The sequence below is a fragment of the Meles meles genome, chromosome 7, assembly GCF_922984935.1.
Source record: "Meles meles chromosome 7, mMelMel3.1 paternal haplotype, whole genome shotgun sequence".
NCBI lineage: Eukaryota > Metazoa > Chordata > Mammalia > Carnivora > Mustelidae > Meles > Meles meles.
The window spans coordinates 79173496-79200113 of NC_060072.1; the positions used below are offsets into that span (position 1 = coordinate 79173496).

General features: G+C 35.8%; 1 protein-coding gene across 3 annotated transcripts in view; it reads left to right on the top strand.

Moving 5' to 3' along the window:
• Positions 1–26618, top strand: part of CNTN1 (contactin 1) — a 364883-nt gene that overhangs the window by 247421 nt on the left and 90844 nt on the right. For 2 of the 3 annotated variants that reach the window (XM_046011118.1, XM_046011117.1), the window contains one exon: positions 957–1077. In XM_046011118.1, the coding sequence (XP_045867074.1) occupies positions 957–1077 (121 nt within the window). Of the gene's footprint in view, positions 1–956; positions 1078–18938; positions 20906–26618 lie in introns of those variants that run through there. The other variant, XM_046011119.1, reaches the window with a different exon arrangement.

The window sequence follows — 26618 nt, forward strand, 5'->3', positions numbered from 1 at the left end:
AGGTTCTTAAATAAATAAATAAATAAAATTTCCAAATTTTTCTCCAGATGAATAGTTTGGAGGTAATGAGCATGGACTTTGGATGCTCTCACAAATGAGCTCAATGAGCTTAGTTCAATTATTTGGCTATTCTAAGTCTCACTTTTATCTTTAATAAAATGGACAGAATAGGACCTATCTTACAGAACTGTTGTCAGAAGAGAATGAGATTATACACACACACAAACACACACACACACTCACACACACTTGCATAGCTCAGAGCCTGGTTCAGAGTAGGCATTCAATAAATATTAGTTATTTTTAGAAATTGCATTGAGATAGTACCTTATCTCTCACAAACAAGAGTCCTTCAAGCCTTCTTCAAAAATATATGTGTTGAACAAACACTGGGAATAGAGCAGGGAACAAAACAAAAATTCTTGCTTACATGGAGCTTACATTTTGACCAAAACAGAAAATGTTAGAATTGTCCATTTTGACAGTTTCTCACACTTTTAGTATCTTTGTTTAATTAACTGTAGTATGTCTTGAAATTAATCAATTAGATTGGCTTTGCAAAACCAAATTCTTCCTAGCCATACACCATTTATTTATCCTCATTGACATTTAGCATGAAGAGTTTTAGACCTTGCCATTTATCTTTAAGAGCTATCGATGAGATAGTTTTATCCCTTAGTATATCTCTGTATGACCCTCTGACAATAGAAATAATAGAACATTAAAGATATGTGGGCTGAAAGGGTTCTTAATTAAGTCACTCACTTTACTTTTTGCTTGAGATACTGAAGACAAACTTGAAGTAACCTAAGTCAGGACAGAATTAACATGTCTAAAGGAAATGCCTTTTAATGGCGCTCATATTGTTAGGGGAAAAAACGTACCTCTTGTATCCTAAATGCCATATAATTGGTGAAGGGTGTAGTGATGTGAATGACTGCTATTTTTGCTAACAGCTGGATTCCAACGGGGAACTGCTTATTCGAAACGCCCAGCTGAAGCATGCTGGTAGATACACGTGTACCGCTCAGACAATTGTGGACAATTCTTCAGCTTCAGCTGACCTTGTTGTTCGAGGTAAGAGTTTCAACATTTTAAAATTATGAAACCAAAGGTATTTGACTTGCCTAACTATTGTATAATCTTCTGGTAACTCTGGTATGAATTCTTATATATTTAGTGTCTTGGTCCTTGAGAACAGCTCCTCCTCCCTGCCCAAGAATGATTTTATGCCAGACAAGTAGTAAACAACACTGATTTTGTTTGTTTTACTAAGTACATATCTTCTAGAAACTTATACCACATACCTCCTACTAAATGTTTGTGCTTTTAAACTTAGTATTTACCAGAAGTTCTCAGTGTCTGCTAATACTTTTCATGTGCTGAGGATAGTGTTGTTTCTTTTTGTACTTTTTTTTTTTTTGGGCATGGAAAAAACATACTGATGCTGTTTACTGTAACTTGAAGTGTTACATATTTATCGCTATCATTTTAGAATAAAAAATGTATACATGTATCATGTTTCTATTTGTTGCTGGTTTTTAGGTTCGGGCTTTTGTACTTACATATAATTGAGGTCAAGCTGCAATACTCCCTTATTGGACCTGAGCTCTGTAGCTGTGTGGCCAGCTCCAAACATCATTCATTGGCTCTTCACTCACTGCCTGCAGAGTAAAGAGCACTCCTTTTAGCTAAGTAGCGGAAAGCTCCATGTATGGACTTCATCCTGTCTAGCTTTAATCTTTTACCATTCCATGTAACCAACTCCACTGTCCAGCCGGTCCACAAAGACATCCTGAGGTTTCGACCTCTGTTCCTTGAATCACAGCATTACTTCCATGTCCTGACATCATTGTTTGTTGCCCACATCTTTAGCCATCCTTCAAGGCTAGGCTCAAGTATTACCAAATTCATGAGTGCTTTCCTGAGGTCCCAAATAGGTGTCCCTGTCTTCGAAACGTTGTTAACAGTTAATACTTTCTTTAATGTGTTTTATAGCAATCTGTGCATATGAGTTACTTTCTCTGCTAGATTATGAAATTCACATAGGCATTTGTTATGAATCCCTAAGCGAGCTGAAGAATTCTATTCCATAGTTTCAGAGCTCTCTTTATCACTTTGTGTCCTGTTAGAATTTTTATTTTGTTCTTTTTTTAATGTAAAAATTTTTGTTTTTTCACATTTCATCTACTAGAAATATTTATTGGCTTTTATTTATTGTACAGTTTTTCAGCCAGTTTTTGCACAGTTAAATAATTAGTAAATGAGATGATATCTGTGGTTCATCTTCATACCCCTCTGGATCAATATAGTTTCATGCAACCTCATATATCTCCTGCAGTTCTCTCTAGATCAGTGGTTATATGGAGTCTTCAAGCATCCATCTGGGGAAATGCTAAAAATCCCTTTATTCTAACTGAACATATTCTCCAACAGGGTAATAAAGGTCCAGCTGAAGTTTCTTTATCCAAGTGTATTCATTCCATACATCCCTTATGCTAAACTGAAGAAAGTTAATTTAAGTTCTATATTTTCATTAAAAGTATTTTATGATCTGGGACATTGTTATATTCAAGAGTCATCAGAGAGAGGGATTAGTTCACTGTTTTTGGCTAATTAGACTACCAGCTGTTAAGCCATTTTCTGAAATAGCCTATGTATATACTAAATTAAAGTTGTTTGCATATTTTAAAAATTCACATTAATGTTACAATAGGGACTATGTTTAGGGTGCCTGGGTGGCTCAGTCCGTTAAGTGCCCAACCCTTGATTTCAGCTGGGGTCATGACCTTGGGGTTGTGAAATAGAATCCCTCTTGTTGGACTCTGCTCTGGGTGTGGAGTCTGCTTAAGATTCTTTCTCTCCCTCCCCCCACCCCACCCCCTGACCTCTCCCTCTCTCTTTCCCTCTCTAAAAACAAAACAAAACAGAAACAGGCAATAGGGGTTATGTTACAATGCTTGTACAGCAGTGTTTCCATGTAATTACAATGTGGTAAATTCCCAGTATTCGGAAGGAAGAGGAAGTTGGACAAATACAGTCAAAGAACATCAATGGAATTACCCACACATACATAGGTAATTACCAGTCATCATAATGCATATTTTTTTTTACAGAAGTAAACCCAATAAAAGAAACTATTGGAGGAATTGTATGGAAATACTAAGTGTTTTCTTTAAGCTTTTTACTTCCAGGAAAAATATTTTAAAGCAATGTCACCTGGCAAGCGTACTCAGTAGAAATATAGTATAACATTTTAAGTTCTTACACTATAGCAGGATATTAAAAAAAAACTATACAGGTAGATGAAAAGTGTTACTAAGCCCTGCTAAAAGCCTACAAGTTGTAATCATTCTCCAAACTTTATTTCTACTAATCTAAAAGGTATTTCTTTTATGTCAAGAGAAATTTGCAATTAAAATAGTCAAATACATATGTGCATAGCTTATGTCAAAAAATGTATATAAATCAGACCTTCAAATATGCTTTATATACTTAAGTAATAGGATATAATTTTAAATAACTTTCTGTATTTATTATAGTAATTTTGAATAATACATAAGAAAATATAGCATACCTCAAGTAATATTATTATTGGTCCATTTATCCACGTAATTATGTTTTTTCATCTAGTCCAGGAAATCATAATCTGTTCCTTGGACAGTCTGGGAATTCATGGACTTCCTAAAATTGTATACAAAATTTTGTGTGCATGGGACATTGCCCTGAGAAGAGGTTTTATAATTTTCATGAGATTCACAAAGCCAGCAACTGGCCCAAAGGCCAAGAAATTTAACCTTTTTTTTTTCTTTCCCTCATCTAGATCAAGACTCTCTAGAGAGAGAAGCTAGAGGATTATTATTCATTTCATGCTAGTAATAATAAAAAAAAAACCCTAATAAGTTCTATACAGTGAGGTCTAATAACTCATTTAGATTATGGATTGTTTGTGAAAAATTCAATTTTCACTCAACCTTTCAAGAATATATCTGACTTAAAACATATTTAATATGTTACATATTAAACATTAGATATCTATAAGAACTTCCCAGATTTGAAATGAAATAATTCTAGTTTATATTCAGATGTCAGTGACCTAAATTGCAGATTCTGAAATTAGAGCTATGAGTGGGGCAATGAACAGATTAGAGAGGAAAGTAATTTCCTGATGATCACTGAGAAACTTTTTGGGCAATAAAACTAATTTAGTGCATAAACTATTATGCCCTATGAAATGAAAGTAGAAATATTCAGACATAACTTAGACAATGTAATGTGACTTCTTTTTAGCCTATGTTATCTTGAAGGAAATGAATACATAATGAAAATTATTGCTGCTACCCATTTGTGTGTGTGTGTATTAATAATCATGGATTGGTGAGTGTGAGTATGTATGTAAAGTTTGATAAAAGCTATTTGTATGAGAGAAAAAATGTATTTTAGGCTTATATCTTTCATCATCATTTTAAATTGAGCTTAGAATAGCAGCAGGGAATTAGTTAAATCTGGGTGCTTCTAAACATAAAACTGAAATTAAATATAGGAAAAATATACCCAAAGGAAAATGTAATATTGGATCTGATTTCATGGAGCTTTTTACCCAGAAAAACTCAACTCCCACCTTTTATCTATTTAATTTGTGATAGAATTGAGAAATAAGGAACAGAATAGCAAATGTTGTCAACTAAAAACAGTTTACAAAAAATCATTCAATAATCATTTATAAGTCATTGCACTTGTAGCAGCCATAAATGTTTATGTTTAAAAATCTATAGCACTTCAATTTTTTTACCCACTGATTCAGTCCACAGGTGCTCAACGATTAGACCATGGAAGTGGTACATATTGTCCATTCCACCAATAATGTAAACAATAATGTCAACAATTTCAAATCCTGGAGTCATATTGGCCATGTAATTTTCACTTTTGATTTCCAAAGCTGCCTTTAATGTTATTTCTATCCCTTCATTTTTTATATATTTCTGCTAATTTTTGTACAGTATAGAGATTATTTTTGCAAAATTAATTTTTATTCAAGCAGTATTGTCCTAGAAGCCCTATACATAAGATTCAGGTTGCACTGATTGGAAGAAATCAAAACTATTTACTTTACTGTCCATATGCTCATTCACTGTTCTAAAACTCTTTCACTAAAATCACCACAATTTTTGCATAAATCAATATATGTTCTTTCTCATAGGCAAAAAAACCTACCCTCTCTAAATAGCAAGACTTCAAATCAGCCCCTTCAGGATTCCAACAAATTTAGATAAGTCAAATATGAAATTATGCCAAAATGACAAGCCAAAATTAAAGAGAACCAGGAGTTAGATTGATAGACAACAGCAGTGTTTGAGTTCAGGTTACTATATATATTCTAATCATTGGAATAAGAATGAGAATATTCTCTTTTTTTTGAAGATTTTATTTATTTATTTGACGTCACAGAGCTCACAAGTAGGCAGAGAAGCAGGCAGAGAGAGAGGAGGAAGCAGGCTCCCTGCTGAGCAGACAGCCCGATGCAGGGCTCGATCCCAGGACCCTGGGATCATGACCGGAGCCGAAGGCAGAGGCTTTAACCCACTGAGCCACCCAGGCGCCCCAAGAATGAGAATATTCTTGCCCAAATCTTTAAGTAAATAAAAGAGGAAGTGGTAAAAATGAATTGGAAATAAGATATTATAAAAATGAGTGTTTGGAAGAAAAAAACCGAGAGTAATACCTATAAATGATAAACACAATCATTGAAAATAAAAAATCAATAAATAGTTTAAACAACAATTAGAGACAGATTAGAAAAGGATACGGGATCTAGGAGATAATATATGAGGAAATAAACACACTTCATCATAGAGAAACAAAGACAAATTATGAAAATGAGAGTATTATATTAAGGATCTAATGAGAAAACAGTATTTGTCAAATCAGATTACCAGAATAAATATTAGATAAAATAGGAGAGGAGAAAGTTTTCAAAAAGATAATGACTATAAATTTTGGAAAATTAGTGAAAATATGGCTTCTCATTTTTAAAAATCACAATGAAACACAACAATTAATGAGAATAAAACTGTAGAACATTAAAAACCAATAGAAGGTTATCTAAATTTGTTGGAATCCTGAAGGGGCTGGTTTGAAGTCTTGCTATTTAGAGAGTAAAGGGAAAAATATTTTTTTTGCAAAGGCACAGCAATACATTGACTACAGACTACTCATCATTAGCAATAAAGAGTCACAAAGTTAAAAAAAAAAAAGTCAAAAAGTAACTGGGAGAGCCAGACTTCACAGACTTCACAGACTTCACTCATCTTACTTTCTGGTATACCAACCCTTGAATTATCCCTTTTTACACTGGGAGTTGCTGTATGTGCCAAGAAGTAACATTGCTGAATACTGTTATAAGTCACATCACTTCTGCTCTCTTGCTTCTTGGAACTCTCAGTCTGGAGGAAGCTAGCTGTCCTGTCATGAGGACATTTCAGCAGTTTTGTAGAGAAGCCTACATGAGGAGATAAGACAACCTACTGATAACCAGCGTCAGTTTCCCAGTCATTCAAGTAAACCATCTAGAGAGCAGATTTCATGTGACTGTAGCCTTGGCCAAAATCAAGAACTCTCCAGCTAAGCCACTCAAGAATTTTTACTCCACACAAACTGTGAGATAATTTTTATTGTTTTAAGCCACTGTGTTTTGGCCTAATTTGTTATGTAGCCGTAGATACTACTACAGGCATGGAATAATGTCTTCAGTATGCTAAAGGAAATGTACCTGTCCATCCGCAAGTATATATCCAGGCAAATTATCATCCATAATGGGGAAAAATAAAGTTATATTTGGACAAACGGTAACAGGGTTTATCCCTCAAGAAACTGTTATGTATAAAGGAATGTCTAGTGGGTAAAATTCAGGAAGAGAGAAAATAATCCCAGAATTAAGTTCTGAGATGTCAGAAAGCATGGTGAACAAAGAAACTAGTAAACATGTGGGTAAACCTAAGCTAAACTGAGCCAAACCAGACTTCAGGATACACTGTGGTCTGAATTTGAAGGCTGATGAGAATTATAATTTGCCTTCTGATCAAGTTGGTAGTTGCTTTTACTTCAGACTTCTAGTAAAATAACAAGTTAGACATATGTCTCGGTATATGTTTGTATATGCATGTGTGTATATTTTATATGGTTAAAGGTAATGTGTGAAAATGATATTCATAAAATATAGAAGAGTGGTTACCTCTGGGGTTGGAGACAGAAGGGGGGAGGGGAATGGGATTGAGGAAGGAGGGGACCCACAAGAAGCTACATCTTTATAAGTAATATTTCATATCTTAAGCCAAGTGATAAGAACATAGGTGGTCAATTCTTATTTTTATAACTTTTTGTAAATGTTAATATGTCTTCATTAATTTAATAAATAAGAGTCACAGAGTCATCTGCTATCCTCTGCTTCCTCACCACCAACCTCAGCAAAGATTCATGAAAAGTCCTTGTGTAGCCTCTGAGCAGGGTTCCCATACACGGCTGTGCATCAGATTTACCACTACGATTAAAGACACACAATCTAAGCCCTCTTGGAAGTTTTTCAGTTAGCAGCGCTGGGATGAGGTTAGCAAATCTGGATTAAAGATTGGCTTGATGGGGGCACCTGGGTGGCTCAGTGGGTTAAAGCCTCTGCCTTCGGCTCAGGTCATGATCCCAGGGTCCTGGGATGGAGCCCTGCATCGGGCTCTCTGCTCAGCAGGGAACCTGCTTCCTCCTCTCTCTCTGCCTGCTTCTCTCTGCCTACTTGTGAGCTCTGTCAAATAAATAAAATCTTTAAAAAAAAAAAAGTAACATTTAAAACCACAGTGATATAGCATTATATACCTGTCAGAATGACTAAAATTAAAAAAAAATAGTGATGTGGAGAAAGTGAGTCACTCACACTACTGATGAAAATGTAAAATGAGACAGCCACTCTGGAAATGTGTGGCAGTTTTTAATCCTGTGCTTATCATACAACCCAGTAGTATGATAAAACCCCTGGGCACTTATCTCAGAGATGTAAGAATATCTGTTCACATAAAAATATGTATCCAAATGTTCATAGCAGCTGTATCCATAATAACCAAAACCTGGAAAAAAACCACATGCCCTTCAATAGGTGAATGGTTCAACTGTGGTACATCAGTACCATGGAATACAACTGTGCAATAACGGAGAAGTGATCTGTTGATACAGCTTAGATGTATCTCTAGGAAATTAGGCTGAGTGAAAAAAAAAAAAACCAATCTGAAAGGTTAGATACTGTATGATTCCATTTGCATAGCAGCCTTGAAATGACAAAATTATAGAGAAGGGAAATAGATTAATTCTATGTCATGGGTTAGAGAGGGCAGAGGAAGGGAAGAAGATGTGACCGTGAAAGGATACCACAGGGGCTCCTTATGATGAAATTATTCTCTGATTGTGATGGATAAAACTAAAAGTTGCACAGACTAAACAAACATTCAGACACAAATGAAGGCATGTAAAACTAATGAAATCTGAAAAAGGTTGATGGATTATAGCAAGTAAATTTTCTGGTTGTGCTGTTGTACTTTAGTGATACAAAATGTTATGGTGAGGGATAAGCCAAGGAGATACACGATCTCCCTGCATTATTTTCCACAATTGCATGTGAATCTACAGTTATCTCAAAACAAAGTTTTTTTAAAAATCACTGAACATATAATACACTAAAAATATTTTTAAAAAGTACCTACAGACTCTTTTTTTTTGGAGAATAGTATAATTTAAGAAGAAGCGGAGTACGGCACAGCCAGAGGTAATGTTTGAGCAAGTGATGGCCACAAACTAGCTTCTAAGGCAGTGGGTTCAGTTAATAGCCAGACCTGGAAAAAAACCAAGTGGAGCTTGTAGCTTTGGGACCAGAGCTGAATTACTGAAGGCAGCAGAGGGCAGTGTGTGTGTCCTGCTTTTTTCCCCAGAACCCATCTTTACTCTTTTTTCCCTATGCATTTCTATCTTTCCTTTAAATAAATACTAAATATATTTTCCTAGTATGATTATGGAGGACATCAAATTAATATAGCATTCCAAAATAACCAAATGTTCAAGCCTAGTTTGGTTTGGCCAATCTTTATTTTTAGTAAGGCCCTAAGATGATTGCAATAAAGTGGTCTCTGTTATTTGGAATTATTATTCTAGGGAATCCATGGAAAATAGTTTGCAAGTGATATTGTTTTGTTTATTAAATGTATTTTGGAGATAAATTACTTTAGAAATGTGTTTCATAAGATAGTAAGATCCTCTTTTCCTCCAATGTCCTACATAAACCAAATAGAAGTCAATCAGCAGACAATTAAAAAATTGATATTAATGTTTTGCCAGAAGCCACAGAAAGGACCTCTGATATAAAGCCCATGAGTGTTATGGCAATGGGAAACAGCCCAGTTGGGGAAAAGAGCTAAGTCCATGAGTTTTTCCCTCCCCCTCATCATCATTTTAGCACAGCTGAACTTAAAGCTTGAGTCCCACAAAGTAAAATAATTAAGCTTCAAAACCTCTACAGTTTGTCACAGAACGACTCAATCTGACTGTGTAGCAACAGTAAGAAAAAACAAAAACATAATACAATGAAACATTCCCCAACTAGAGCACTAATATAAAAATTAAGATAACCTTACAAGAGATTATAATGCCATTCTTGGTATTAGGATATTTAAAGTTGCTTACAGAAGGTTTTAGGGAAATATTGTTTTTTTTTTTCCTACCAAGAGAGCATATATATAAACTCAACTAAAAATAATATTGTTTATTAGTAAAGGAGGTAATGTCAGAATTAATCTTTTAAAATAGATGTGTGTATAATACGGCCAAAAGGACTTAGAACTCAAACAATGGTAAATTGCCTCGTATCTAAAAAATCTTTATAATTTAAAACTTTTCTAGTTCCAAAAAAAGAACCAGTTATTAAACTTCAAATGTTTTTAGGCTTCTTTTTTTTAATAAAAGATTTTATTATTCATTTGACAGAAAGACAGATCACAAGTAGGCAGAGAGAGAGGAAGGGAAGCAGGCTCTCTGCTGAGCAGAGGGCCCCATGAAGGGCTCGATTCCAGGACCCTGAGATCATGACCTGAGCCGAAAGCAGAGGCTTAACCCACTGAGCCACCCAGGTGCCCTGTTTTTAGGCTTCTTAAAAAAAAAAATCTGAACTAAGAGAATTGATATAAATGTTCTTTTTGTTACTGTTATAATAAATGTTTTACGTCTTAGGTCCCATAAAAACATATTTCATGCTGTTTCATCAAGTAAGATTTGGCACACATGAAGAGCCTTGTATGAATGTTCTTTAACAAAGACATTTCTGGAGAACTTAAGCTCTTCAGCTAGAAGAGTGTCCTATAGAGGGAAAGGTTTTCCAGGATTTATTCGGCAGCACTTGTGGGAATATTTCTGCAGCTTGCCAAACCTAAATTCTCTTTCCTGAGTGCACTTTTGGACAACATTAAAAAATGGACCATAGGGGCACCTGGGTGGCTCAGTGGGTTAAAGCCTCTGCCTTCGGCTCAGGTCATGGTCCCGGGGTCCTGGGATCGAGCCCCGCATCAGGCTCTCTACTCAGCAGGGAGCCTGCTTCCTCCTCTCTCTCTGCCTGCCTCTCTGCCTACTTGTGATCTCTCTTTCTATCAAATAAATAAATAAACATTTTAAAAAAAAATGGACCATAAAATTAGTCACAAAAGCAAGAAATTAGGCTTTGACATCCGTGTTTTACCACTTTCCATGGTATTTCTGCTGCATTATAAATATTCTTGGCATTGCTACCAGCTGTTGGGAAGACCTTCCTAACACCCAGCTGAACAGAATGTTTTCTACTAAAATGGCCAAAATAGAAAATGCAATCACTTTTCAGATGCTTCCCCCCCTTTTTTAAAAATCTTATATGTCATATTAAACAAAATTTCTTTATATAAATATGAAATTTAAAAAAAAGAAAAAATATTTTCACTATCTGGAAATTGTTTTTGGTCTGATTTTCAAACCCTAACAAATGTTACATGAAATTTGGAAACGTTTTGGAAAAAAAGTAGCTGAAATTAGAACAGGTAACACGAAAGCTGTATAAATCATTGTATCACAAATCAGGTTTGAATTGTTTCTATCAGAGGCTTATATTCATATTGTTTTATGTAGATTTTTATTTAGATGAGTAGTGTGTGTTTGTGTATGTGTGAAGCTTTGCACTTCATTCCTAAAGTCAAAATACAGGTGCAGAATGGAAATGGATGTCAGTTAGATGCCATCTTTATTTGATGTAATCCACTGAAGTTTTTCTTACTTGGCCTCATAACATGGCTACCAGACTCTATTTCTTAAAGAGATCATTTTGGTTGATGACTAACCCAGTTTTAAAACCTATGTTGGGACACCTGGTTGTCTCATTTGGTTAAGCGACTGCCTTCGGCTCAGGTCATGATCCCAGGATCCTGGGATCGAGTCTCACGTCGGGCTCCTTGCTCGGCAGGGAACCTGCTTCTCTCTCTGTCTCTGCCTGCCACTCTGTCTGCTTGTGCTCGCTCTCGCTCTCTCTCTCTGACAAATAAATAAATAAAATCCTTAAAAAAAAATAAAGTAAGGGGCACCTGGGTGGCTCAGTGGATTAAGCCGCTGCCTTCGGCTCAGGTCATGATCTCAGGGTCCTGGGATCGAGCCCCGCATCGGGCTCTCTGCTCTGCAGGGAGCCTGCTTCCTCCTCTCTCTCTGCCTGCCTCTCTGCCTACTTGTGATCTCTGTCAAATAAATAAATAAAATCTTTAAAAAAAATAATAAAGTAAAACCTGTGTTGAATAACTTAACACAGTCAAATAAATAATCTGATGCAAGCTGTCAATATACTTTTTAGTCTGAAAATATTGCTTATTTTAAATCATCGATGGTTGGCTAGTGGTCTTTTCTACAGGAAATGTATTTATTACTCCCACTTGTTGTATATTAGCAGAGGTCATATCCAGAGCATACGTCCCTCTGCTGTCCAGAAAAAACTGGTTCTGATGCATCCACTCAGAGATCGTTGTTCCAGGTTAATTAGTACTCTTTCTTTAAAAAATATGGAATTGATAAACATTTTAAGATAAAAAGGTTTCATTGGTCCTATTATTGTCAAGTCATGCATTAATTGCATCTTGTGTCCTCCTAACTTCTTCACAGTAGCTATACGAAATCTCTGCATTTATGTTCAAATTTGAATATACAATTTTAAATATAGAATTAATCCCCAAAATTTATCTAGATAATTCCTATCTCTTCGTTTGGTAAAGTTGGTGTCAGAGTGACTTGCCCTGTATTACCCATGTACTTAGTGATAATCATCTTGGAAACTCTGTCCAGTTTTCTCATTGTATTAGGCTTCTCCCAGAAAATATGAATAAATAAAGTTGATAGTTTATTTCTAAAACTTCTATAGCTAACACTTTAATACACTTAAACTTTCTGTAGTGAATTTGGTATATAGTACCAGAAAGATTATCAAGTCCATTCTAGAATTGCTGGAACTAAGTAGTAAAACTTACTGCTTGCAGCTTCTGCTCGTTTCTCTTTCCCTTTCTACTGTCTGGCATATGCTAATAGTGTTACAGTTTTATTTATTTATTTATTTATTTTTTAAATTTTATTTTATTTTTTCAGTGTTCCAAGAGTCATTGTTTATGCACCAGACCCAGTGCTCCATGCAATTATGTGTCCTCCTTAATACCCAGCACCAGGATCCCCCATCGCCCCACCTCCCTCCCCTCCAAAACCCTCAGTTTCTTTCTCAAAGTCCACAGTCTCTCATGATTCTTCTCCCCCTCGAATTTACCTCAATTCATGGTGTTTTTCAAAGTGCTGGAACAAACAATCCTAAAATTTGTATGGAACCAGAAAATTAGTTATAGTTTTAAAACATTGTGGGAAAAGATAAAGCCATAGACAGTTACTAAAAAGAGATTAAATTACTAATTCCAGGATTATTTAGAGTTTGACTTGTATGGCTAACTCAGAGAACTTGGGTATTAGTGAAAGCAAAAGGAAAAAAAGTCTGCCATTGTGTTAAAATTTGTGGAACTTATAATGTTAAATCGCAATTTAGATTTAGATTTCCATGGTATCTGGCATAGATATTCCCACTGTGTTTAAAAAGCCCAAAATTCTTCTCCTATCCCCCTACCCCCCCCATGTTGCTTCTTCATAAAATTAGGAAGAACAGCCAAAAAAAAAAACACCTCCTGTAGTATACGTACCAAGTTAGAAAGGCATACCAATACACACATACCTTACCACCCCCAACCCCACCCCAGATTTCATGGACTTCTGTGAAGAGATCCAGAAAAGAGATACATTTATATAGGCAGAAAGATGTGTCCAGATCCTCATAGTCAAACCAAAAAGGAGTTGAGGTAGTATTTCAAGTATTTGGGTCAGAAAAACACATTTACCTCAGATACTTGGATAATTGCCTCTACTTTCCGCTTGCGTGGTCCAAGAAAGTTTGCCACAGAGACAGACTAAAGATTCCATCTCATCAGCCCTCACAGGACTGAGACTGGAAAATGGCCCTTGCTGCCCGCACTGGCTGGAACAATGACTGACTGGGCGCCATCCCGGGGCATCCCAACCCCACTTGGCACTAACCTACAGGGATATAGCTATTAATAGTGAATCCTATGCAGAAATTGAGCCTTCTCCTTTCCATTGAGATCAATACATTAAAACAGCTGCTGGGGGCAGTTCTCCATAACTGTTACATGCATGCTAATGCTGAAATAGTGAGCTGGAATGTGTATCTGTTCTTAACAAATACAGAATTTAAAAAGTAGCTTGATTATTTCAAAGTTAGAACTCATTAGTACTTCTATTTTTTAAAGCTTTAGTAAAAATAACAACTTTTCCGATTACTAGTGAAGTTATAAAGTACACCAATGATTTGAAATTGTATTTCTCAATGTAAGTTCAATGTAAATGGATGTAAATTCAAGGTAATTTTCAAATATATCAACAAAGTATGTAATTCATTCAGAATAAGTCGCCTATCATAAGCTTTGAGATGGGTCCCGAAAATGATCTAGTTTAAGCATTTTATAAATTCAAAACTTACAACTGTGAGGATAATAAGCTGGTAGATGCTAAACACAATAAATCATACATTAATGTAAACTTAGATTATTTTTCTCTTTCCTCACTGGAGTACAGGGAGAGAAGTTTCCTTGAAATATTTCTTCTTCTCTTCTTCAATTAATTGCTCGTGCCTCTCCTTATCTCATAATCAAACTGGTCAGCTTTGGATAAACTGGAACTTTTCCTTTTCTATGCAGTCTGTCTGTATCCATGGCTCCCTTAAAAAATAAGTAGCAAATTTGCTGCTCCTCACTCTGATTCCAGGAGAGAAAGGAGGAGTCTTTTCAGAACTTAATAGCCATGGTAGGCTTTTAGACACTCCACCGCAGTGCTATATTATAGGTTTTATACATCTGGTATATTTACCAGTAATGCCAAATTCATCTAACAGTTATGCCAGTTACATCTGATTACAATAGCAATACAGATAGTGATATCTAAAAGTCTCTATGAGCATAAGTAAATGGCAATTAGTTCATATTTTAAAAGTAATTTCAATTTATATTGACAAAATGTTATACGTTTGCAACTCCAATCTTTCTACTGTGAAAAGACACGTATTATGAATATAAAATAAAAAATGAAGATACATAATTATATAATTCAATGTATAATAGAGGACATAATAAAATATTACAAAGATATATATTATAAAAATGCATATTACATAACATATATTATGTATTTTATACCATATAAAGATAGATAATATTTATTAAAGACTTATTACTTACCAGGTACCATTTTAAGAGATGGATATAATTATTACCCCCAGTTTACACATAAGAAAATTAAGTCCAAGTGAGGCTAAGTTACTAGCCCAAGGTCATACAGCTACTAAGTAGAAGAACAACACTTGATCCAAGCAGTCTGACTCCAGATGTAACATCCAAGCTCATTGCCAGAGCACAATATAACCAAACACTAATTCAGATATATTTAATGAGATAAAGTAATCAATGTGGAAAAATTAAAAAGTAGGCCTCTTTCTTCATTGGAAAAAAGTATTTATTCCATAGAAAGTCACAAATGCACATATTGCTCTTATATTTTTGCCCAGCTGGCCTAATAACAGGGGAAATTATAGTAATTTTAAATGTGTGTGTTTTAGCTACTCAACATTGTATAATTTTAATAGCAAAAACAACAAATATAATAGATGGTTTTAAAGCTTAATTTTATTTTATTTTTTAATATTTTATTTATTTGACAGAGAGAAATCACAACTAGGCAGAGAGGCAGGCAGAGAGAGAGGAGGAAGCAGGCTCCCTGCGGAGCAGAGAGCCCGATGTGGGGCTCGATCCCAGGACCCTGGGATCATGACCTGAGCTGAAGGCAGAGGCTTTAACCCACTGAGCCACCCAGGCGCCCCTAAAGCTTAATTTTAAAATGTGCTCTTTAGCTGTAAAATTATTTCATTCAAAATTTTTAGATGTTTTACATTATAATGTATGTGCCTATAAGACTTTCATATAAATTTTATCATGTCATCTTAACAAAATTGCTGTGAGGTGATAGTGTAAGAACTGGTTATCCCACTTCATAAGTAAATTTAAAAGGGAAAGAGAAATCGTATTTAACTCTGGCTTTAATCTCATAAAGCCAGAATGCGGCCAGATACTAATGGTCCAAATATATTATATTACTTATTTTTCTTCACTACTCCTTAATGTTTGACTTCCCAAAATATAAAAACCAGATCATACAATTTTTAATTTACATCTGTTTCACTGATGGCATATGGTTTATTTTATCAAATTAAATGAATTCTCCAACCAAATCACTGTGATGCATTGATGATAATACTAAGTTAGAGAGTAGAGTAAAATTTTAAAGTATTTGAAACTAGAATTTGAAATCTTCCCATTGGGGTTCATTTTATCAAACAAAAGAAGACAAAACCAACTTAGCTTCATTGCTGAAAACAAGGAAAGACTTAATGGTGTAAAATCCCATGTAATCAGAACAATATTCTTGCATATGATTTTTGTGGAATCTGCCATTTCAAGGTTCTGGAACATCCAGTTCTTTCTTGACGGTGCTTTTGCAGACTGGCTTCCTGTCACCAACATCTGTCTGCCACCAGCCAAGCTTACCAGACCTGTCCCTGAGAGTTTGATTGGGTCACAGGCTTTTTTTTTTCTCACACTTAAACAAATGAGAATAAAAGAAACTCCAAGAAAAAAAAAGGCTTTACTCTCTAAACCTATGATCAGTATAAGAAGTTGCAGGGAGGAGATTTTAGTGCTTTTGAATTCCTGTCACAGAGCTCCTTACACTACCATCATCCCTGGGATTCATTAAGACATACTCAAAGAGAAAGGAAGAAATGTGAAGAGTGTTCTCTGACTCTGTAGACTCTCTCAGTATCCTATAAACCCAGCCTTACTGTAGCTCGCACCCTCTCCACTTCCTCTTGAAGGTGACTAAGGGATCCCTGTTCTTGTGTGACAGAAGCCCCCTGTGTTATCTAAATGTGACTTAGGACATATCATTACACGAGCACAGCAGTGAGTTCTGTTTTTCCTCTGCAATAGCACCTTTCCACTATCACATTTGACCGCACAATACACTCACAAGTCAATGCACATTCTGGCATAAATCCCAAGGCTTTTTCCCCCCTAAAATGCAAAACACTCTTTTAATTTCTCATTACCCAATAGTCATAGTTAGTAATGGTTACTCTGGACACAAGAGGAGGTGAGGAAGTTGGCTGTGGTTTATGTGCATTTCCCAGGGTAGCAGGGGAGTGCGAAGTCCTTTGTTGGAAAGTGCAAGTGGACAAGAGTTAACATATTGCAGGGACAATCTCGAATCCACTTCATTTTATTTTATTTTTTATAAAGATTTTATTTATTTATTTGACAGGCAGAGATCACAAGTAGGTAGAGAGGCATGCAGAGAGAGAGGAGGAAACAGGCTCCCTGCTGAGCGAAAGCCCGATGCGGGGCTTGATCCCAGGACCCTGGGATCATGACCTGAGCTGAAGGCAGAGGCTTTAACCCACTGAGCCACCCAGGTGCCCTGAATCCACTTCATTTTAGAACAGGAGTCATGGACAGATTTACCGGTAGTAAGCAACTGGTGATACGCCAAGATGTATAGATCCCTTGTGTGGGGTCACTCAATCATCGAGGGTCTGTCATACTGAAGACCACACGTCCGAGCTTCAGCTCCGGACAGCCTGCCTGGCTGTCAACAACCAGAGCTTGAGCAGCTCCACACATTCCTGAGAATTTCTCCAGGAGCAAGGAACCATTACTGACAGGAGTATGTCAGGTCTGTCTGATGTTGGTTTTAAACAAATTGGAAGACCACGGTCTGATATGTTCTTGTGCAGGCTGATGGATAAGGTGCCTACATCAAGGAAATGAGACTCCATTGGGCAGCAGTTTAGGGAGACTCAGTGTGTAACTGTGCATTGTACCCCCTTGCCAGACTTAAAGCATCAGGTTTCCGAGAAGCAAACTCTGGTAATATAGCAGAAACTACTGAAACTATTTAAAGGTGGAGGGGGTAGGCATGGATGGAATGCATCCAAAATTACTCATTTCACTTCTCATTGAAAACTTAGAAACCTCATGTGTTTAAAGTGACAGGTGAGTTTGATGACCTAATGACAAAATTTGCGATACATAGTCAGCAGAAGCAAGTGTTCGTAGATATTGTTTTTCATATTTAAATAGCTATCACCAGGGAGACAATACTGGTTATAAAGTGGTTTAACTCTAATAATCAAATTATCCTTAGTTGCGGTTAGGGGAAAGAGGCAGATGATCATCTTATGATTTCTCTAATAATGTAGTTACTATATCATCCATGATTTTCTCTAATAATATAGTTAATATACACAGACAGTCATTAAAAGATCTATATGGTGCAATAGAAAAGGTATGACTTTTGGCATTAGGCAAACATATCTTGGAAAGCCACTTCAGGGACACCTGGGTGGCTCAGGTGGTTAAGCATCTGCTTTCAATTCTTATGATCCCAGGGTCCTGATCCCAGGGTCCTGAGATCGAGTTTCAAATCAGGTCCCTGCTCAGCAGAGAGGTTACTTCTCCCTCTCCCTCTGCCCCCTGCTTGTGTTCCTTATCTCGCTGTCTCTCTCTGTCAAATAAATTAACAAAATCTTAAAAAAAAAAAAGCTGCTTCACCTACTGATTAAGCTGTGGCCTTAACCTAGTCAGTTCATCACCATAAGCTTCAGATTCCATATTTATGAAAGAGAATAATGATAGTTAGAATCCACTCAATGACCAGCGAGACTTTTTATAAGTATCTTCCTTTACTTCCTCCTCCTGTGCTATTATTGTATATATATGCAAAAAATAAATAAATAAATAAATCCCATATTACTCATGACACAAGTTCCTGTGACATCCCTTTCCTAAACACTGATTAGTTTTTTGGGAATCATTGCTAAATTTACCCTCTGTATTTTTTTCTTAGAAGCCTTTAAGCATACGTTTTAGTAAGTAGACTTACACAAATGGCATGAAATTAGAAGTGGTCTAGTGTGTGTTTGTTTAAGGTGGGTGGGGTGGAGGGATCCAGGTAGAGCTCCTACTGTTTAGAAAGGCAGTCACTTACTGGGGAAGGGAGGTTTGATTGGGCCAGAGCTTGTCACTTTAGCCTTTTTCTTTCCGACTCCCATCTCCAGTGTCTCGAAGAAGATGTTTTTCTTTGCTCTTATTTCAACTTACCCATCAAGGACTCATGGCAAATCCCCAAAATACATGGCTCCCTGCCCCTGACTAGGCATCCACACTGTCCCTTCAGCCTGATCTTTCCTCTTGCAGGTAAAAACAGAAAAGATGGAGAGAAAAACATGGTGGATCATTTTCTCCCCGTCTGTGCAAGCCTGCCTCCAACCTGGTGATCGTTGACACTCACCATTTGTGTGAAAGCCTTTTTTTTCTTTTTTTTTTTTTTAACATATTATACTAGATTTTTACTAATTAACTCAATCTTGTAGCCTCTGCAGCTTTCCCTTCTGATCTAGTTCTTAGAGGATTTTTCCCTTTGAAACTTCTAAACATACTTCTGAGCAGTAAGATATTTAAAAATATAATTATATAGCTTCTCTAATATGAAAAATGGCTAGTGAACTAACCTAGTACCGCTTATAATGGCCAAGTGAAATTTCTGTGTTTTCATGTCCTGTTTTTCTTTGAAATTATGTATCTCAGAAATTAGCACATTATCTGAAAAAAATTATGAAGAACTGGTGAATTATAATATAGGAGTATTGCCATTGAATGGACTGTGTGATTTAGCCAAGCAGGTAATGAACAGTATTGTCAAATTCACTAAGAAGTCATCTTAATTAGGATACATACTAAGGGGCATTACTCCAGTAGTCTTTTGTATCCTGGTGCCATATATATATTCTTTGATTAGAATGGATGAAAAGCTGCAATAAACAACTCAAGACTGTCCATGGCTCTATAGGGAGAATTCCTAGGATTGGGAAGTGAAAATGGACAGCATGTAGAGAAAATTGTCATCTCTGTAGCAAGGTTTAAGTGAAGATACCAAGCCACTAACAGCATGCATGCATATTTAATTTTATTAACTCCTACTGTCAGCCTTCTTGGATCTTTAATTTGGGCAGGAAGTTGGAGACTCTTACTGGAAGGACTTGAGCAGAAGTGAAGGATAAAAAGGAAGTGTATATAATTCTTTCTGGAACTGCTTAAATTTCATTGTTTGAAAATACTTTCATTTTCTCCCTTTGGGCAAAGAGATATGCTTAAAATTCTTGTTGCTTCACCAGAAATAGTTTTGCTCTTAAACAGGTTTCTATTTAGGTATAGGGTATTATACGAACTTCTCATTTAGTAACTCAAGCAACTCCATCTGTTGTTGGAAGAACTCTCAGGAAAGCTTTGAGGGGTATGGATATGACTCTTAAATATATATGTAGTGTTCTTTTTAAAATAATTCATTAGTCATCATAAAGGAATAAATGTCTCTGGCTCAAGATGTTGCTTAATTTCCATCTTTTTTAATTTTTAAAAATTTTCTCATCTCAGTCATTGTCACAGATGGAACAGTCTTAGAGTTTACACTAGAGATCCAGATCAATTGTCATGTTCCTAAGATATTTAAAATTAAATTTAGATTCTCATGTACCTATAAATATCATCTTGGAAATATGTGCATGAATCATTATAGTTCATAACTGAAAGTATACCACCAAGACCAGAAGAGAATATAGTTTTGAAAAGAATTTAAAAATTAGGAAGGAAATCACATGACAAGTATGCCTTTCCTGGAGCCAGGAAAGGGAGAATATTCTTATTTAAATAAACTGCATTGATGACAACTAGAGAGTCTACAAATTCATGGCTCTCCCTTTCACCTTATTCTCATTACTAATGGATCTAAGTTCACTTTTATAAATGTTAGAGGTTAAAAGATTACCATACTATTAAATGGTAGGGATATTTACTTTTCAACTTCATCTTGGGACAGCTTTAAACATTGACAAAACCACATGACACTGAACTGTATTTCATAACCTTATGGTAGGGCCATTGTCTTAACTAATTTTGAGACTAGAAATAGGTCTATAACAATAAAGGGACTTCAGCTGACACATTCTAGTAGAGAAGAAGTTGCCTGTTCTAATATAACTGATGTTCTTTCAGTAATGCCATTTTAAGATTTTTTTGTTTTAAAAGAGGAGATAATTTGTTCTGAAAAATTTTTGTTTCCTTAACATTCAAACTCTTCATTAAAATTTGCTATTTTATTAAAAATAAACAATGAACCACAGAATATTTGCATGTGGTGTTTGCTTTAATTACTTACTGGAAAGAGAATGATACTAGATATCTTTCATGCTTGCGGCTGCTCTGGAACATGGTTTCTATTAAATGTATGTGCCATGTGGAAGGGAGTCCCAAAAGGATCAGGACCTTTTGGGTCCAGTTGTTTAGAAATCAGGGTTTAAGAGGAAGAAAGTATGTTTATATTTAGTACTGCCTAAGTATTAGCATAGACTCAAGTGTTGCCTGGGCTGTTGTCATGCCTGTTATGCCTCCTGTTTAATTCTGGAGGCTTTCAAATCTTCTATCCCATTTGACTTATCAGAAAACGTGTCTCAATTACTGACTGAGAAAATATGGTCAGACTATAGCATGTGAATAATCATTTTGAAAGTACTTTTTTTTTTTTGGCTATTTTTCCTCAAATGTCTAAACTCTTTTTCATTGAATGTTACTACTTTCCTAAGGAAGAAATGACAGAAATGGTAAATAATTGTGTTCTTGCTCATTTTTTCCTCTGATTACTTTACATATGAGTAACAGCTGAGTGGAAATCACATCTGTATTTTGTTCATATGTAGGTATTTTTTCCTAAAGACACTGCTAAAATTCAGGAAAGAGTAAGAAATGCCTTTAGGTTGATCAAGAAAAATTGGGGGTGTACTAAGTATGAATTTATAGCTGGATGATGTGTTTATCTTCATTTATCTGAGTTAAGAGATCAAGCAAAGATTTTTAAAAAGTTATGGCCAATGTATTACCATTTTTGTCATTTTTCTACAGTATACAGCTGTGCCTAAGAATTCATATGATTCCCAATAAGAAAGGTCTCCAAAGGAAAGCTCAGTACCATTTTTTAATTTGACTCTGATAATGCCATTTTAAATAATTGTACTAAAGTTATTGAAAAATTGGTCTCATAGCAAATTGGTTGGGTTTACATCTTAGCTTTGTCATTTGCTAGCTGGATGACTATGGACATTTAATCTATCCATGTCTCTGTTTTCTCATCTGTAAAATAGAGAAAATAATGGCACCTACATCATTAGGTTATTGGTAAGAATTATGAAAGATTTGGCAATTACTTCAACATGATAAGGACTAAGCAAAATATTTTTATTAAAATATACAGTATAAAATTTTTATTCATTGGGGCACCTGGGTGGCTCCGTCAGTTAAGCATCTGACTTTAGTTCATGCCATGATCCAACATCCTGGTATCAAGCCCTACATCAGGCTCTCTGCTCAGCAGGGAGCCTGCTTCTCCTTTTCCCTCTGCCTGCTTCTCTCTCCCTTTCTCTCTTTCTCTGACAAATAAATAAATAAAATACTTTTTAAAAAATTTATTCACTAACATTTTATGTCATGTAAATTTTGTGTTGTTATGAGTTCACACTTGTTTAAAAAATACAGACAAGTCCAAGAAAACAGCAGGGTAAACTTGTCAGTGTTCAGGTAGTTCTTTGGAGGTCTTTTGTAGACAGGCACAATTAGGCAGCCAGATCTAACTTTCAAATGGGCTCTTTCTCATTTCATGTGGGTTATGCTGGGAAACCCAGACTCTTGTCTTGATTCATTCTGCACTCTGTTTTAGACTAGTCGTGTGATTCTGGCCATGGCCCTTCTAGATTTCAGCATCCTTTGGTAAATGTGCAGAAATTGGCTTACGTGAGCTCTAAAATGTGTGTGATCTATATTACATATTGAAGAGTTTGTGTTATTTGCCTGCAATCAATGATTTCATAGTTAAACCATTGAGAACCTAGAGAAATTTAGGGAAAGAGTATAGATGTTACAAACTGATACTGCATTGAACCATAGATGATAGGGGACCATTCTGGCTATACCTACAGTCCTTTAGTAGGTTAAAAAAAATAAGATAGAAACAAATTTCAGTAATTGTAGACTCCTGCCTGACTTTGAAGAACCTACAATGTAGAAACAGAACGCTAACAAGAACCTTGGTAGACTGCTAATTATACCCTGTAGGTGAGATTTTATGGAGCATTCTCAATCAGCAGTTTCTGAGAGGGATATTTTAAGCCAGAGGGAAAAAAGATAGTAAGTGAAAAACAAGAACAGTAAGAGAGAGGGTAATGTAACTAGCAAAGGAAGAGTATAGTGGCAGCCTCTATGGGGAGAAATATAGAAACGTAGCTCTTGGAAAGATAGTGACAGAGCACTATGATTGTGATAGGAAAAGGAGGTGCAGAGTATGAACACTGAAGTTTGCACTGTTAATTCTAGAAAAGGAGAATTTGGTCTTTATAAAAAACAAAACCAGAAAGTGTGCTTTAAATAGCTTTGTTTCTCCTCCCCTAGATCTTTCTCATTTTTTCCCTCATTTCCTTCTCTTTCCAGCTTCCTACATTTTTAAAATTATTTTTATTAACATAGGATATATTATTTGCCCCAAGGGTACAGGTCTGTGAATCATCAGGCTTACACATTTCACAGCACTCACCATAGCACACACCCTTGCCAGTGTCAATGGTAGTGAGAAAAATCAAAAGAAAACTTTTGTCAGCACTAGTCAGAAAAATATCCCTCTGTTTCTCCACACCCCCACCTGCAATTTTTAGTGATTAAAAACAAAAGAAAGAAAGAAAATGGAAGGCTAAAATAACTTTTAATCGAATGTATCCAGACATTTAAAGTTCATGTCAAATTCCAAAGGTGCTTTTTATCTAACCAATGTCTCTGTTTCCTTATAATTAAAATTTGGCATAAATAACATTCTTAGGAACCATTAGCTATCTGTCTGAGGACTTCCTAAGAAAAAGGAAACACATATTAATAGATTAATAATTAAATAAGCTGCATGTAACAGTCTATTTCCTTACATTTTTCCTGGCTTCAATTCCTATAGGTTTCTTGGGAGTGTTTGTACCACAGTAGGAGCTTAAAGAGAGGGAGAGAGGAGGCAGAAAAAAGAGAGAGGGAAAGAGGAGGCAGAGAAAAAGAAAGAGCAAGAAAGAAAGAAGACAGAGAAAGGCAGAAAGGGAGGGAGGAAAGAATAAGAAACTCTTAGAGTCAAAATGCATATTGCTTCTTTTTCCCCCCCTTGATGAAGAATGACCAAGGGTGACCAGTTCCTAATGCCTTTTGTGTGTGTGCTAAGGAACAAGTAGTTGCATTATTTTATTTTCTACCACAACACTTTTTTCTCCATTTTGGACAGAAAAATTGAACAAACATTATGAGCTACACTGCTTTGAAAATCTTCCTAGAGAAAGTACAGGACTGGCCCTGAGTTGAACTACCAGGCTGTGCAAGTTTGTCTCTATAGTACCACTTCTCTGTTTTTGCTACATCCTAATTTTTTAGTGCAGATGAAGGGACTTCATATTCCCAGTTTTTCCTCACCTTCAACAAATTTATCAGAAAGCACTTTATTTTTTAGTGAGAACAAGTGGTAAATGAACAAACAGATAAACAGATCTCTCCCAATTATTAACAAATACTAATAATTACTCCTGCTAATAGCTCAGGTGCCCAGAAATCTCTTGCAGGAATAACAACAATAATATTTTCAGTAGCTAAAGTTTACTGAGAGCTTTCTACCACTACATTCTTTAGAGATACTGTTTCAATCCTAAAAAATAATTCTATATGATCCATTTTTATTACTCCCATTTTACAGATAAGAAAATGGAAACTTAATACACTTGAAAAACTTGCCCAAGATGAATCAGGGCTCAGAATTTTAAGTCAAGCCTATTTTAAACTCTAATATCTCTGCCTTCTATAGTATTTTTCTCTCAGGTATTTTCCAGGAGCTGTTTGGAGTCGATTACTAGATGGATAGGTCTACTCCACATTACCAAGTAACATTGCCACACCAGGGTTTTGAGGATATCAACCAACACTTTTCCATTTGTTCTCTTAAGGTCACCTCTTTATCATGATAGTCCAGGCAAATGGAAGAAGGGAGCTTGTATTGTGGAAGGAGGGAGTATGTATGTTTACAGAACTATCTGAAGTTCAATTGTGATAAATTCATTTATGTATTGACCAAAATATTTATTAAAGAACCCATTAGAGGCCAGGCATATATCAGAGGGAACAAATGGACAAAGGAAATTACAGTGTTTTGCTCAACAATGTCACTCCTCCCTGAATGGATGACTGAGTGAAATTATTATGCATATAGTATTCCAACAAATACGTTCATAACATTAAAATCTATTCTGACCTTTTAAAATGGTACTCATTTGCCACTCCAAGAACTTCACAGAATAACAGCAGGCAAATAATTTACACTTGCATGGTTAAAAAAACCTAACCTATGACACTTTTGTCCTAAACTCCCTTTAGCGTTTTCTTCTTACCTTTGTGCTTAGAAAAGTATCTGAATGCATGACTGTCTCTTCCTTTTTTTTTTTTTTTTTTTTTTTTTGGTCAGAGAATGCAGCATATTTATTTCATTGTTCACTATTTTTTTCCATTTTATTTATTTTTTCAGCGTAACAGTATTCATTCTTTTTGCACAACACCCAGTGCTCCATGCAAAACGTGCCCTCCCCATTACCCACCACCTGTTCCCCCAACCTCTCACCCCTGACCCTTCAAAACCCTCAGGTTGTTCTTCAGAGTCCATAGTCTCTTATGGTTCGCCTCCCCTTCCAAATTTTTTTTTTTAATAAACATATAATGTATTTTTATCTCCAGGGGTACAGGTCTGTGAATCGCCAGGTTTACACACTTCAAAGCACTCACCATACCACATACCCTCCCCAATGTCCATAGCCCCCTCCCCCTCTCCCAATCCCACCTCCCCCCAGCAACCCCCAGTTTGTTTTGTGAGATTAAGAGTCATTTATGGTTTGTCTCCCTCCCAATCCCATCTTGTTTCATTTATTCTTCTCCTATCCCCCTAACCCCCCATGTTGCTTCTCCACGTCCTCATATCAGGGAGATCATATGATAGTTGTCTTTCTCCGATTGACTTATTTCACTAAGCATGATACGCTCTAGTTCCATCCACGTCGTCGCAAATGGCAAGATTTCATTTCTTTTGATGGCTGCATAGTATTCCATTGTGTATATATACCACATCTTCTTTATCCATTCATCTGTTGATGGACATCTAGGTTCTTTCCATAGCTTGGCTATTGTAGACATTGCTGCTATAAACATTCGGGTACACGTGCCCCTTCGGATCATGTCTCTTCCTTTTAAAAATAATTTCCTTTATTTTTCACCTCTATTTTTAAATTTTAATACTCTGAAATATTCCATTTAGTCATTAACTTGGGATGATGCTTTATGTGAAGTAATGTAGTAATGAAAAATGCAGGGTTTTTTCCCCCTGAATATTGCATGTGTTCTATATTACTTATGTGCCTTTTTTCATTTATTCTGGATGATGTATTTTTTACTTTTAATTAATATCAAGAAGTAGAAGTACACTATTACAAATTATACATTTCTAAAAATTTATTTACCTTTCTCTTTATATGTTATATACTTCCAAATAATAAAATTTACTACCATCAATAGGATGTGTCTTGTGTTATTTTAGTATTAGCAGTAATAGATTTGTGTGACTCTACCTACACCTTTTCCCCCTTGGGACCAACCATAAGGCAACTGTCTATGCCTTTGCAAAGACCAAAACACAGTTGGAGGGAAAAAAAAAGCCATGATGCCATGTAGCCTAAACATCTGATTTGACCGTTAAATAGTAAGACATTTATGTTTAGT